This window comes from Manacus candei, unplaced genomic scaffold (genome assembly GCF_025592945.1).
Source record: "Manacus candei isolate 608988 ecotype Guabito, Panama unplaced genomic scaffold, ASM2559294v1 h1tg000069l, whole genome shotgun sequence".
Classification (NCBI taxonomy): Eukaryota; Metazoa; Chordata; class Aves; order Passeriformes; family Pipridae; genus Manacus; species Manacus candei.
Genome location: NW_026138117.1, coordinates 4,862,060 through 4,878,036, shown reverse-complemented (window position 1 = coordinate 4,878,036; position 15,977 = coordinate 4,862,060). Strand labels below are relative to the sequence as shown.

Here is a 15,977-nt window from a genome sequence, read left to right as displayed (position 1 = left end):
GAAAAAGGAATGACCTTTGAAGGCAGATAAACTATTACATTTTTACCAGGTGAAATGTTTACTAAAATAAATCTAGTCTTTTCCACTCTTGGTTATTATCATAACACATATGGTAACTGACACACAATTAATGGTGCTTCAAACCAGGGTTCTTGGAAGGAAAACATAATCCCAACTTTTGAGCTAACCTTGACAAAGAGCCAGGTTTTGGTAAAGTTAAGCAACACAAGTGGCTTTATGAGATTTCCCATTTATTGGGCACCTCTCACTCTCACAACAAGCACTGCCTCAGAGCCAAGGAGGTGAGAAGAGGCACGGCCTAGTCAACAGCATCCACCACCACTGATGCAGACCCACAAGCAAAGCTCAGCAGACACAACTACCACCTTGGAGGTACTGTACCACCCACACCCTCTTCAGTAAGTTTTCATCTACATGTGCCATATCACATCAACCAACAATGGCATCCGCAAAAAGAATTCGTAAAGAAAAAAGAAGAGGATTTAGGATTCTTCCCTTAAGAACAATCTCCTCTTTTCCTAAGCATAGTGATCCTATAGAGTGAACGAATATTAGCAGTAACACATTTTAATACACAAGTCTATTGGCTTTGTTTCAAAACTCAAAAGGATCTACAAACTAAGTTGATTCTGTCTTTACAGATTTGAAATGCTGTTCACATGCCATTTTCTGATCTTCTTCTATCTGAGTTACAGAGAAAGATTAAAACCCACATTATCAGTAGATTCTCCAGCAAGTCCAGGCATCTCCAAGACCTGGTGCTTTCAGCACAGCTCTGTACCATGTATGCAAGCATGATCCCTCTCCTTGCTGGAATAAAGTAATCAGATACCACATCCAAGGTGAATCTTCCCCTTTCCCATACAGCCCAGTGCAACCATAGCATACATATACAAAACATATTCCTTACCAATGCACAAGCACTGCGACAAAACTTGGTTCATGAGGAGGCACCTCCAAACTCAGCAATTAGCTGGAAAGAAGTCTGCTCACTAACTAATATATCTGTATTCCTGAAGAGGAAACCATTACCTCAGAGGAAACCTAAAGAAAGGTAGCATTACTCAGAACTGATTTACTGCCTCAAGCCATTCAGAAAACCTTAAAGTCACTGACATATAAGACAAGCAACTCATTCACAAGAGCTCTTTGATCTTAAATACAAATAAAATTAGGTCAATATTAAAGATTTTCATTCCTTGCCATATAAGATGCACAAAGGCTAAGAAAAGCTTTTCCCTTTCCTTCTTTTAACACTCAAGTTATTTAACAAGTAACATTTCTTTCACATGACTTGAAACATTTTCTCCCTATTCACTTGTCATCACCCCAGAACTTAACTATTGGTGAAAAGGCACAGGGGGAGCTGCATGGAATGTTTTCCATAGTCCCCAAGGACAAGTCAGATCAGAGAATTTCAATGTGTTTCACGTGTGGGAAAAGAAGGAGTAAAGTGCACCTTTCCCAATGTTCGGATTAAAAAGAAAAAAAAAAAACTTCATTAATTTGTTATCAAAGCATTCCAGTGATTTTTTAACAGATGAAGAGGAGAAAGCCTGCGCTGTCACTATTAATAAGCTGACATTCTTTCTTCCCCCGCAAGACCACACCAGAAACACAGGCGAAGGCGACAAGTTAAGGGAGCCCGGAGACGTGCCAGCTCTGTCAAAGCCCCAAACCCTGTGGCACAGGGACTCCTGCGTATGCACCCCTCAGGTGCAGGGTATGGCACTGGTGCACAAAACGCCTGCTGTGAAATGAGAAGTCCTGGAGCAGGTCCAGAGGAGGACAACTAGGCTGGTGAAGGGACTCAAGCACAAGTCCTGTGAGGAGAGGCTGAGGGAGCTGGGGCTGTTCAGCCTGGAGAAGAGGAGGCTCAGGAGAGACCTCATCACTCTCTACAACTCCCTGAAAGGAGGTTGTGGCCAGGTGGGGGTTGGTGTGTTTTCCCAGGAAAAGATCAGCAAGACAAGAGGGCATGGTCTCAAGTTGTGCCAGGGGAGGTTTAGGTTGGATATTTGAAGGAATTTCTTTACAGAGAGGGTGATCAGACATTGGGATGGGCTGCCCAGGGAAGTAGTGGATTCTCTGTCCCCGGAGATTTTTAAAAAGAGACTGGATGTGGCACTTAGTGCCATGGCCTAGTAACCACAGCGGTTGTGGATCAAGGGTTGGACTAGATGATCTTGGAGGTCCCTTCCAACCCAGCTGATTCTATGAGAGAGGTCCTTCACATCCCAGACTCCCCCATGGTTCTCAACACTGCGCCTTTTGCTCCTTCTTCTGTAACAGTACATCATTAACTTCATCTGCTAAGCAACAGCGGTTTACAGGATAATCTAAGGATATAGCATCACCTTGCATTTTCGATTTAACATGCTTGATTGTGTTAGGGTGGCTTTAAAATTCTATTTATTTGCTTCCTAAATCAACCCAGAGCTCTCATATGCAGCAGAAGGCCCCTGAAGCTATCACTGTAATGTGATATCTGCTCATAAACGTCAAGATACCAATTTTAAAGGTATTAAAGCTGCTGTTTAGTCATGGTAAAATATCCTAATACCTTCCTCACCTCTGTTACAGACAGCAACACAGTTAAATGTGAGCAATTCAGTTCAGGCCTTTCTGCAAAACTCATTTAAACAGAAACCTTGCCAACTGCAGGACAGCACATAATAATTCCACCACAAACACAAGTAAAAGAAGCAGGAGTACCATGAGGCTCACTCTATGAGATCCACCCACCCAGTCACCCAAGGACATTTAGACCCTTCCTCTGAACAGTTTTGAAGAGACCAGAGGGTCAGCATGCAAAGTCTTCCCTCTCTTTGGCTTGGGTAAGTGTGAAAACTGATCCCAGCTACCACTAAAGCAAAAGAAAGCACACCTTTTGATTAAAGCACATCATTTTGCATTCAGAGGTTTGGATCATACCTCTGTCATGTATTTCCTAGCGGCTGGGCATAAATTACATCAGTTGCCCCATGTACTTCCCTCCCACATCCTCACTTCAAAATAAAGCACAGTGGATAACTAGAGTATCAGAGGAGAATGACACGAGAGTTCCACTTCCTTCTATGTTTATACAGGAGATTACCATGCAACTGACAGTGAAGTTTAAAAAACAGTGTGCAATATGAAACTTCAAGTACCTCAGGACAGTAGCTGCCGAAGGAAGATCCAAGATATTGCCCAAAAAAAAGCCCCAGAGTTAATTAGAGAAAAGATACTTGGATTTACAACAGGTTGAGATTTAAACGTAAAATTCACAACCAGACTGAATTCTACTAGCTGAGCTTACAGATAGGGAGAAGCAATATAATGATACAGCTGGGAAAAACAAATAATTAAAAAAAACAAACAGGTTTGATGGGAAAGTATACCCTCCAGAGAAGCAGACATTTGGAAAAACCAGTTTGAATGTCAGGCACTTAATTACAATCCTTATCAACACTATCAAAAAAACTAAAGTATTTCCATAATTCTCTCCTGAAAAACAGTAACCTAGATTAAATGGATTCTCAATAAAAGTTTAATTTACCTGAACAGGAAAGACCCCAGTGCTTACTGCTGAGGCACACAGAAAAGACTCAAGGCACTGACTGCTTTTTACATTGATAGTTCTTCTCAACCAGATCCCTCAGAACTTCTGCAGAAATAAACCTATCTACGGGTAAGTTCCCAACATAAGAGTGCAAAGAATACCAATTCAGGGCAAGCACATTCACCTCTTGGGAAACGCAAAAACAGGTCATTTACTTATGAGTCTTTTGAGAAAATGGATGTTTCCCTTCCGCGATGGGCAAGGGGGCTTTCGCATGTCAATCACTTTCATATTTCCACTTACAAAGGCATCTTCACTCCTACTATATATCCCACGAAGTAGATGGGACTGTAGGAGCTGCTACATGCATGGTACAGAGTGGGGTCAACCTGTCCAATCCTAAGACATCTAGAAGACATAAAACTGAGATATTCATCCAAAGTTCCCATTTTAACTAACAGACAAAGACTCAGGTAGAGAGCAATTTATCTCATCCTAGGGTAGTTATTCTCAGATGCCATTCCCCTGTTCTGCCTCTTCCCCCCCCCTCACCGCTGTGAGTCCTAGAGCACACAGCTCAGATTAAAGGCACAAGGACAGTAAGCAGCCCACCCCTACACCCCTACTTAAGCATCTTTCAAAAGTACCATCCAAGCCCATTGTACAGAAACAAGCTGTAAATTACTGAGCATCTGTGTGTATCAACAGCTCTTACTACAAAATGCATTTTTCACCTATCAGGCCACTAATAACTGGAACTAAACAGCACTATCAGTTTTTTGGGGAAGCACAAAAGAAACCTAATCAGGGCTTTCAGTCAGCAAACACCTCATCATTATTTGCAAATTCTGCTGCACCAGTTCCCCCAAGCATTATTTTGATTATTGCATTAGAACATGGTAGTGGACTACCATGTTAAGAGTCCATCAGCATTTTGATTTTCTTTATGTGGGTACATCCTACATGTAAGGATTTATAACTCAGCTACAAGTATTCCCTCTTGAGAAGAGCTTTGCACAGTTATGCTTCCTTTTAGGTACTGTACTGAATTTCCCTTGGGAAGTATAAAAATGAAGAAAAATAATAAACCTAAATAATACTGGGGGGTCCCTGACTCTAAGATACATAAACCCAAGTAGGGCACGGAATACTTTGTGATAACACATTAAGGTCCGTGGACTGTAAGCTTTTCTTTCCTGAATTTGAAAACAAAAGAACCCAATATCATTAGACAGCTCAAAGTTTAGTGAGCAAGTTTTGAGACCAGTTTATTTTGGTTTGAGCTTACAGCTAAAATTAGAATCATGAACTCTTGCCCACTGTCATCCCCTACAGCTACTCTCACAAAATCCCATGAAGAAGCAATTGAAATTACCAGAGCTTAACTAAAATTGACTGTTGTATTTTTAAGACTTCAAGTAATTTTTAACAGTGCCAAATGCAAAAATCCTAAACAAAGTGCATCAGCTTTGAGGTAAACCAGAAGGAGTAAACTGTGGCCTTGGTAGTCCTCCAGAAGTTAATAAAATTCAGATTTGATGCAATTAATTATTTCAAGCTGCTGCCATTTTTTTACCTACCTAAGTAACACTCTCCCATTTCACCTCTGTCCTCCAGTGAAGTTGCTAGGTGCAGGAACCAGAGCCAACAAGTCCACACTATGGACTGGTCCAACATAGAATGATGGTAACCCAAACATTTATACCTAAAACCAGCACGATTTTCAGAACCCTAAAATATGCAGTGAAGCTAAGGGGAACCCCATGAAGATACCAAAAAGAGAAGTCATTTGGGAAGATAATATACCATAGAGTGAGTAGCCAGAGAAAGCAGAAGGGTGTCATGAATGGACATGTGGACTTGCACTTCCATGTGGAAAGCAACACTAGAAGAAGAAAAAGCCTCAGAGGCAGGTACGGAGTGGGGCAGCATCCATGCCTCCAAAGCTGCAGATCTAAGATGACCAGAGGGATCCTTTTGGGCTTCCTCGGCCAGGGTGGTAAGAAGAGCATTAAGCAAGCAGACCTCACCAACAGCCCCAGAGCCAGGGAGTTACTGGGGTGCTCAAGTCACACAGGGGCAGGGGACAAAGCAGACAAATGGCCATGGCACACCACCAACAGTGCCAGCAGCCACATCCCTGACCCCAGCCCACAGCAGACCTTCTCCAGGGCCAGACCTTGATCCAGGAGGAGTGGCTACAGTCCATGCAGCTCCTTTAGCCACAGGTACAAACCTGTGAGTCACTGTGATCCCTGCACAGAGAGCAGCTCTTATCAACATGCCATGGGACAGCTCCAAATGGAGGTGACGGAGACATACCAGATAAGCACTATAATACCAGTATAACTGCATCCATGTTAGGAGTTTTACCACATTAGCTGTTTAATTGCTAGACAGGCTGATCAGGACCTGTTGGCACTTGTAGTGTCCTGTTTGCATAATAATAATGACAGCTACAGTGCCAGAGCAACTCAGGGAGGGGCAGTTCCAGTGGGAAAGCAGCATTTTGCCACTAGTGCTAAACTATTTCCCCCAAAAGACATTCCTTATTCTGGCATATGGTCACAACATGGCTAGGTGGGCTAAGGGAGGTTTCCTCAGCCTGGGCCATGCTAAAATCAGCATAAAAATCTGTGTAAACAAACATTCCCCTGGTGTGCATAAGCCCCACAGCCTGGCTGGCTAATGAACTCCATAATATAACTTTCATAATATATATATTAGTTTTTAAATATAAATTATATATGCTAATGTGTTTCTACTGACAATTAAGCTGTTCCTTACTTTTTCTTATATTAAGCACTTTCCTGACTCAATGCAACTTTTTGTTTCCCACAACTGTGAACAGTCCACTAATTAATTCTCAACATGTAAGCCAGATTCTTCTTCACCTTCTGATTTCTTCTGTAAATTCACCTTCAATAAACTGCTGCTCTCTCAGCTGTTCCACCATCTCTTCCTAACTCCAAATCTTCCCATAGATTTCATCCTTCACTTACAACTATAATGCAAGGTCAAGCAGGAGGAGGACACAGGAGAATCCCTGGGAGATGTCAACACCCTTCATGCCTGCTACAGTTGAGCTGCACAGGGCACTAGAGATAGGAGTTAGCTGCACCAATTTCTAAATAAAGTACAAAGAAGCCTTCTGCATCCATACATCTTTCCAATCCTTATGTGCCTCAGAAGTGCAAGTCCTCTGCAAGGGTCAGCATCTCCACTCCCCAGTCTCTGTGATTTCATCTTTATTTAGTGGTGCTTTTCGGAGATTTCCCAATCAGCAGAAAATTAAAATCACCACCACTGAGGTCATATTGTAGTTATTCATTACACTCAGAACAGCAGACTTCATTCTGCTGCAGGACGACAAAGCCTGAGAGAGTAGAGGACTGCTCTGCCTGTAGGACTACAGTCTGCATTTGCTTCTCTTTGGGAAAGCTGCTCTGTCCTTTTTCTAACAGTGAAATAGACACCACACAAGTTAGGACTGCAGAGTCCCGTGGCCACTTGGGAGAAGATACATCAAACCTTGCTCAGGACACGACAAGGGACCAAGAATGAGGCTTAGGTGGAGGTACAATGAACTTCTCAACAGCATATTGACCATTCCGCAGCACTCCACAGTTTGTAATCAGTGCCGTATTTGTTGTGCCTCTGTGAAAGTGTTTCACACTGCATTCAAGGCAGAAAATACACTTTGGAAATAATACTGAGATGCACTGTCAAAATCCTCTATATTCAAGGCTACCTCAAAGTTCTCAAGAGGTATGTTCAGCTGTGCATTTTTTCCTCCCCCTTCCCATAGCTGCCCGATTTTATAGCCAACAGTATCTTTCCTTGAGCCTGTGCTGACCTGAGAAATAATCAGGGACGCATAACTACAAACGTAAGGTATTTGATAAGAGAACTCTTGAGCAAAGCTATGAGATCCCCTTCCAAATCCACCTCTCATTCAGCAAGCTGAATTCTTTCCACCACTTTCTGTGGGCTGAGACCTAAAATAACGACGTAGATAAGGATCTTACTGTAACTTTTGACTATAGTCAAGCTCACATTCTGCAAGTCAATGCTACTGATCTTAAATATCAATGTCATCCAACATCTTGGGGAGCCAGAGTGTACAGTCAGAAATGTAAAACGGGAAAAACAAAAATACCACTTTCCTCCAAGGAAAACAGATCTCAGGAAGGTAGGTACACTACCTACTGAGCTGAAATCACTCTTGCAACAGACAGTACCACTTGAAAAGAAGATGACTAGAACATAATGCATATACACAAACACACGCTAGACCACATGAGAAAAGTCAGCTAGAATTCTAGTCCAAAAATTTATACTAAAAAAATGTATATGCTGAAGGCAGAGAAATGCAAAGGGTGAGCACCTCTTGTAATGCTGGATTCCTTTTGGGGACGTTCCTCTACATCATTCCCTAGGGTGGGAGGTGCAGATCTGCTATCATCACAGAGCCCAAACCATGCATTTCTGCACACTACCGTCAAGGCTCTGGTGCCTGGAAGTTACAACATGTCACCAAACTAGGCAACATTACTAGGAGAGAGCAAAAATTAAACAAGAAATGGAAGGTGTAGCTCCCTGGTTTTCCCCTCGTCTTTCTTCAATACCCCAGAACTACTAAAAACCCCTACTCTGGGCCTTACCGATAAAGTTCACCTTCCTCATGCCTGCAGCAAGGTGCAGAGACCTTGATGGGGAAAACCATCCACCTATGCAAACCCAGAGAAATGACCCCTACCACTGCCAATGGGGAAAGAGCACATGCATGCAAAAAGGAAAGAGAGAGTACGAGATGATTTCAACTGAAATTTTATCCACACCAGTTGAAATATATTCCTACAGAAAGCTAAAAAAAAATTCTTAAGAGTCAGCATAAAACTCTGGGCTAGATCTTTTTCCATCCATCACCTCAAGGCCCTGCACACACTCATGTTCCCATGTCCCAGAGTGCTAGGTCCTCTTCTATTTACTCCAGGAATAATGAGTCCCTGCCCCAGGAACCTGCAATTTGATTTAAGACAAAATACAAAAACCCACACATTTTGCAAACAGACAGATGGACTGGGGGAGGAAGAATAAGAGGGACATGTGGTTACCCACAATTGACACATTGCTTTCTTTTCTCTTTTTCTTTTTTTTTTTAATAAAAATAAATATCAGTAATCCCCACTGGCCACCTGCCTAGCTTTTGTATATTTAATTAAGAAGGATTTGGGTGATGGAGAACTGGTCAAAAGTTCAGCCAGTTTGGGAGAGGACAGGAGGATAAACATCTAGCTGCAGGACCCAAAAAAATGTCTGTATTCCAGCCACTGCCTGGTCCTTTGCAATTTCTCCAATGGCAGACACTCACTTTGCAACACAATCCACGAAAAATCAGAGGAGGAAGGGAAGAAGGGCAGTTCATACTTGAGAGAGCTGGTCTGGACCAGTTCCTGAAAGCCAGTGACCTCACTGATCCTGAGTACAGTTTGTCTTTATAGTGATAAGACTGGAATTGTATTCATGTTTAACAAAATCACTTGAATCCACAATGATGTCCCTTTAGCAGTGAAAGAAACAAAGGGGAGAGGGAGGTGGGAAAAAAAAAACCTTAACTGAGTTAGTAGAGAATACCAAGCACTGTCCTCTCTTCCTACCTCCCAACACAGTCACCTCCTAAGATATAAACTCCATTAAGACAAAAACAGGGTATCCTTAGCATGGGAAAACATTTATACAAGTTTTAATTTATTTTCAAATCAGCATTTAAACGATCACATCTTACATCATTTCCTTTTACGAGCCAGCCGTTAGACAATACACATCATTTACATGCAGTTTTGGAAGGCTGCAACATAAATCAACAAAAGAAGCCTTCACTATGAATTAACTATTACAAGGCTCTCAGAAAGTCACACCAGCCTGCGTTGAGGGCAATTAGGAGTATCAACCCCAATTCTCATCTTTCTGGTGCACTCCTGTTAAGTCTCAGAACTCCCACAAAAATATCCTTCCCCCCACCAGTCACTGCTGCCACAAGAGAATTACAATGTCTATCTGTGAGATGTAACAGCACACTCACAACAGCTATTTTAAAGTGTTAGATGTCTTAAAAGCACAGACACACACACATACAAAAAACCAGAAGTGACTGAGCAAGGTAACACAGTTTAGTCTCAATAGCAGAGAAGCCTCTATGAACGATCAGGTGGTAGAAACTTCGAAATTTTAAAAGTATTAACCAGTTGCCTTTAGTTCACAGATAATTTCTGCACTAAAACAACAACAAAAAAAATGCAGAAGGGAAGCAAACACCTAGTTCGAACCTTATCTTGAGACCAATTTCAGAAGTGTTTTCATTTGGTGCAAGCCAAACTTCAAATTAAGCTTACAATTGGATGTGAAAAACTAAAATCTAACCGCAGCAATGCTAAAAATGCTTCTCCACTACTTGCAAAGGATCAAAAAAAACCCTTACGGCAGCCGATCACTTTGTGAGCTGGCTACAAGTTCCAGTTACACCGAAGCAGGACTGGCCTCACTCAAGAGGAAAGAAGAGGGGCGGCACATCCATCCCCCATCCCAACCGCACCACAAACCAGCAGCAAGCACAAAAAGCACAACTGCATGCTAACACCATTATTTCTTGCCGATTCCTGTGCCATTCACATGCTTGCCCCTGGCGGAAGGTGGCACAGGCTGCTGGAAGGAGGGGCGGCGGGGCCGCGGTGGGAGCTCCTGCCCGCTGTGCCCCCGCCGCGGGCACAGGGCGCTGCCCGGGCCGGCCCGCACACGCCGCTCGGCTCCCGCCAGCTGACTCCGACCTACTGAAGGGAAATTCCTCCCTCCCAACGCCAGCAAAGGCGCGAGGCTCCTTAAAAGTTTTAAGACTGCCGACCCAGGGGGTTCTGTGGCCGATCCTTCCTGCCTCGGCTCCGAGGGAACGCTGCCGGCTGTACTTGGCAGCGTTTAACCCTTTGCTTTCTAACTAATCTAAGCGACGCAACTTCCACGCCATTGTTCTCGGGGTCTGCATCAACTACAAAAGGGCAAACAACTTCCATGCGGACTTTGATTCCCCGGGATTTCAGAAGAGCAGTAGAGGAGCTCTGCTTGGCCGCAGGACAAATGAGCCACCCCCACCGCTGCCCTTTGCCCTGCGCTTGGCAAAGGCTTCCTCAAAACACCCCTTTCTTTTAGCTATCCAGGACTGGGGAACCTCAGGCTCTTTTTGCCGCCCCCCCCCCCCCCCCCAGTTCACCATTTTGGAACAAGTTCCTCTTGAAACACAAGACTTCTTCACATGGGAGAGGTGTAAGCAAGGTTACAAAGATGAAAATAATGTAAACTCTACAGACTTCACAATCATAGGATCACACAATGGTTTGGGTTGGAAAAGACCTTAAAGGTCACCCCTTTGTCATAGGCAGAGACACCTTCCACTACAGCAGGTTGCTCAAAGCCCAATTCCAGCCTGGCCTTGAGCACTGGTAAGCATGGGGCATCTACAACTTCTCTGGGCAACCTGTTCCCAGGTTCACCACCCTCACAGTAAAGAATTTCTTCCCAATATCTAATCTAAACCTGCTCTCTTTCAGTTTAAACTCATTACCCCAATTTAGGCACAGTAGAATAAAACTTAGTATTTTTAATACCTCACCGCTATGGTCTCAGGCCCACAGTACACTTCGCATAAACCAACCCATTCAATGGCATAAAATCCCAGGAGGGTCCACACTGCTCTGTGACAGGGAGTAACTCCACTTGTATTTAGGTGCCAAATATCCAAGTGCTGTCCTCACATTTCCTGCTTGCTTATACATCTATACACCTATATACAGCTAAATAAAAAGCTAAGTTAGAACCAGCTACAGAAATATCGCTAGCTAGAGAGATCAGCTATTTCCAGCAAGCTCAGTTAAGGCAAAGAGGAATAAAACAGGGCTGTTTTCTGCTTTTCAACAGGTCGGCACAGTCCCCTTCCCACCGCTGCTGGAAAGCAGACTCCCCAGTAAGGCAAACGACCTTCGGCATCATCGCCGGGTTTATGAGCTAGACAAAGAGATAACGTCATGCCCTCTCCCACTCCCTCCGTGTCCTCCCCGCAGTGGCAGGTAGCCAGCCAATCCCGCTCCCGGGTGACATCATCGCTGATGCCTATACTCGAATGTGGAAGTACATCAAACTACATCTCGGAGCACGGCTCCTCAAAGGCAACCTACACCCCACCCCCCAGTCCTTGGGGATGACAGACCGCTTAAAAGGGAAATAAAACCATCCAGGAAGAGGTATTTCAAGAAGTGGTTGCTGGGTAGGAGGAAAGCGGAAAGCAACAAGCAAACACAGCGTAACCTCGTTTTTCCCTCGATTATGCAGTTCCTACGACAGCCCTCAAAATGTACACACAGAGTTTCACCTTTGGGTGTTCCTGGAGCATTTTTCCTAACAAAAAAGTGGCCAAGAAAAGTTAAATACTATTGCAATAATTAATTTTTTTTTACATAACTTCATTATTTTAAGAAGAAAGATCACAGAATCAGAGAATGTGCTGAGTTGGAAGGGACCCACAAGGATCATCAAGTCCAACCCTTAGCCCTGCAAAGGATGTTTATCACAGCAAGGAAGTCTTTTGGTTTAGTATTTTTTGTTTATGTAAGGCTCTGTTAGGTGTCCAGATTTTCAGTCTATGTATATAAATGTGGACAAATGCCTAAGAAGAAGAAGCAGTGCCAACCCAACCTTAAACAACTGTCAATCCACTACTGTCTGGCAGACTCTATAGCAAGCAAGGAGAGTGCCTGTTGCTCCCCCTGTTATCAGTGACACCGACGCAATGCCCTTAGACATCAGGTCTTCATTCAGCTCTTCCAAGTCAATAAATGCATGTGTTGAGTTTAATTTCTAATGCTAACTATTCTGGGAGAGTTCTAGCATACCTAAGGAAAAATAAATTTAAAATTTCTATTGTCAAGACTGTTAAACCACGGAAAACTTTGCCAATTAACTCAAAGCATTAACAAGCAAGCCAAGAAACAATGCACCAAACTGTAATAATTAACAGGAGAGTTTCAAGTCACACATTCACGCCCTACTTTTTTTTTTTTTAAAAAAGGATTCAGCTGATGCAAGCTCTGGGAGCAAAAGGATTACAGAAAAAAATTAAATTATGTCATTTCAATTTTCAGAAAAAAAATGGCAGAAAAAAATTAAATGGTCATAGTTGTGTCAAAGTGCAGCTTCTTACTCATCTCCCTCCTCTCCTCTGACTTTTCGAGCCACATCCTTTTTTCCATCTCTATGCCAACAGCAGCAGCCTGGTTATTCCACCTCAAGTCTTAAAATGCAATTCACACACTGCGCAGGCAGACTACTTCTCCATCAGGAAGGCTGAGGTTCACGCCCTCAAAACATACTGACATGCGTTTCATTTGCAGAAGAGGCACCAAAGTGCTTTATTTAGTTACTGGAGCTGCAAGCAGTAGTATCTTGCCATCAGGGAAACTCACCAATTACACTGCCTTGTTTATAAGCAAAAAAACCAAACCAAAACAAAAAACCAACAACAACAAAAAACAACTAAAAAACCCAAACAAACAGCTAGGCATTCTCAGCTACTTTCAGTTCTCTCTCCTTCCCTCTCCAAATGTATCTTGCATTTTTACAGTTTAAGCCAAGTATTAAGTCTGTGTGAATAATTAGTCATCCTGGTAGCTAACACTCACTGCAGTCATGCAATCTCAAGATTTGTTTGTTCCACTGACTGCACACTAAAGAGGAAAAAAGAAACAAAAAAAAAAAAGTAGGCTAGTTTCACACCCACATGGGCACTGTCCGATTTCTATTTTCTAAAGTCATACACTTGTCAAACAGGTTATTCTGGGAATTCTGGTTTTCACAAAATAAGCTTTCCTGCTTCAATCACTTATTACTGTCACTCTGCACCCCCCATTACAGCACAGCCCAGTGGGATCAGATGCACTCGCCCCCAACTCTATAGCTTCAGCACTTTAAAGGTTTTCCAACAAGGAAACTGGGTGACAATTTTAATTAAGGACAATGTCTTTGTCTAAAGTCACTGCAGCAGCAGCAAATTCCATGAGGATTTCCAGCAGCAAATTAGAATAAGCCTGTGGACCTATTTGTATAACCTGGCCACATTCTGACAGCGTCCACTTGGTTTGGTCATTTCTCTAGAGGGAGCACAGGGAGGAATAAGGACAATAAAGAGCTATTTCACCATTTCAGGACGGGTACTTAGGAGAGCAATTTGTGCCCCTTTGAAAAAGCAGAAGCCAAGAGGCTGACAAACTTGTCACGACCAGCAACAATGACAAGGACAACACTTTTACCACCCCTCACTGTTCCGTTTGCCACAGCGGGTGGCTCGCCTGCAGCCGTGTGCCCAGCCCGGCGCAGGCACCGGGAACCCTCTGGAAAATCGGCAACAATAAAAGGAGAAAAAATTCTGCACAAACCTTGTAAACTTGCCCGTACGTGCCATTGCCAACCACTTCCACGAGCTCAAAAATCCCAGCGGGGTCCTAGGAGGAGGAAAGGGCAACGGGGTCGGGGGGGGAGGGGAGAAGGGGGAGAAGAGAAGCGGGGTTATTACATTTTTGTGAGGCGATGGCTGCTGGCAGAGCCCAGCCAGCGAGCCCGGCTGCTGGCGGCGTGCAGCTGTTGCGCCCTGCTTTTCCACGCACATGCCAATACATGCAAACAAAGGAAAAGCAGCCCAGGGCCGCGCTCCCCCCGCCCGCCCCCGCGGGAGGGCTCCCCCCACGCGGCCGCGGGCCCCCCGCGCCCCGGCACCGGCCCCAGGCCCGGACCGGCCGCTCCCACCCCCGCCGGACCGGCAGCCCCGGCAAGGGGCGCGCCGGCCCTGGGGGGCCCCCGCCCCGGCCCCCGGCACCGGCACTCACCCGCAGGGAGGAAAGGTCGATATCCACCAGACTTTTTGCAGGAGAATCGTTCGCCATTTTCCCGTCTCTTCTTTTTTTTTTTCCTTTAGTATTTTTTCTTCTCTGTTAAATAATAGCGAGGCCGCTCCCCCCTCCCTGGAGCAGCTGTGAATTGCGCGAAGCTCCGCTCCGCTGTTCTCCTCTCCTCCCTTCCGCCCTTCCCTTCTTCACTCCAGCCCCGCCGGGTTGAAACTCTTCAGCATTGGGAGGGGTTGGCGGGGGGGATGATGGATAGATAGATGGATGGTGGGAGGAGGAGGGGGGAGAGGGAGGTGAAGGAAGGAAGAAGGAAGGAAGGAGAGGGGGTGTTGCGGTTTGTCCGTCTGTCCTCCCGCGTTGCACTGCGGGGCTGGATCCTCCCGAGGATCCCGGCCGGCCGGTCGGTGGGTGAGTGGGTGGGTTGGTGGGTGCCCGCGCGTCCCCGGCGGCAGCGGGCTCACACCATGTCGCGGCGGCGGCGGCAGGAGCGGCGCCGGGGCCGGCAGCCTCTGGCAGCCTCACGATGCGCCCCGCGCCCGGGCATGGCACGGCACGGCTCGGCTCGGCCCAGCCCGGCCGGCGGCGCTCACGCCGGGAGCCGGCAGTGGCAGCCGCGGCCCCGCTCTCGCATGGGGGGGCGGCTCACGCCCAGCGGCGCGGCGGAGCCCCCGCCGCCTCCCAGCCCTTCCCGCGGCGCTGCCCTCGCATCCAACGGCGCCGGGCACCGGCGGGCACGGGCTGCGCGTCCCGGCGGCGGCGGGGCAGGGGCGCGGGGCTGGAGCGGGGTGTTGCGAGCCAGACAAAGATAGCCGGGGAGGAGGAGGAGGAGGAGGAGGAGAAGGAGGAGGAGAAAAGGGATACAAAATATACTGAGAGCGAAGAGAGAGAGAGAAAACAGCTCCCCCTTCCCTTCTCCAACAGGAAAAACCGGCGGAAACGCGCCCGCACCAGAGCACTGCTGGGTAAACTCGCAGGGAGAGAGAGACAGAGCGACGGAGGAGGGAGCGCGGGCGGGCCGGGAGAGAACCGGCCCCACAGCCCTGCCCGCCCCGCCGCCCAGCAATAGCCCTGCGGGGCAGGGGCGACTGAGGGCGGCCCCTTCCCCGCCCCAGCGGTGCCTGGGCCCTGCCGGCGGGGAGCCCCACGCGTATCTGCGGCAGGGCCGTGGGGCTGCGCCACTGGCGGGCTGCTGCCTCTGCCCCGCGGCGAGGGCAGGGAAGGGGTCCTGCCGCCCCCCAGCCCCCGCCGCCCCTCTGGGGGACTGCGCAGTCAGCGTTGGTCTGTCGCGGCCGGTATTGACCATGGGGTAGGAGTATTTTCCCTTCCCATCCCCCGTGAGATGACCAACAAAATGTCAGTTTCTCCCTGCCCCGAGACCCCAGGCCTACAGGAAAAATATTCCTGCTTCATCAGAGACCTCTGCAGAAAGAGAGTCAAATCCTAGCCCCCAGAACCAGACCCAACTGTCA

The 15,977-nt window shown here is 46.3% G+C and overlaps 1 protein-coding gene across 9 annotated transcripts in view; it reads right to left on the bottom strand.

The window, feature by feature from the left end:
- Nucleotides 1-14,631, bottom strand: part of MAP4K4 (mitogen-activated protein kinase kinase kinase kinase 4) — a 170,488-nt gene extending 155,857 nt beyond the window's left edge. For all 9 annotated transcript variants that reach the window (XM_051806931.1, XM_051806932.1, XM_051806937.1 and 6 more), the window contains exons 1-2: nt 14,491-14,631; nt 14,044-14,109 (exon numbers count right to left, since the gene is read on the bottom strand). In XM_051806931.1, coding sequence (XP_051662891.1) covers nt 14,044-14,109; nt 14,491-14,547 — 123 coding nt within the window. In that variant the 5' untranslated portion in view covers nt 14,548-14,631. The remainder of the gene's footprint in view (nt 1-14,043; nt 14,110-14,490) is intronic.
- Nucleotides 14,632-15,977: the final 1,346 nt, after the last annotated feature.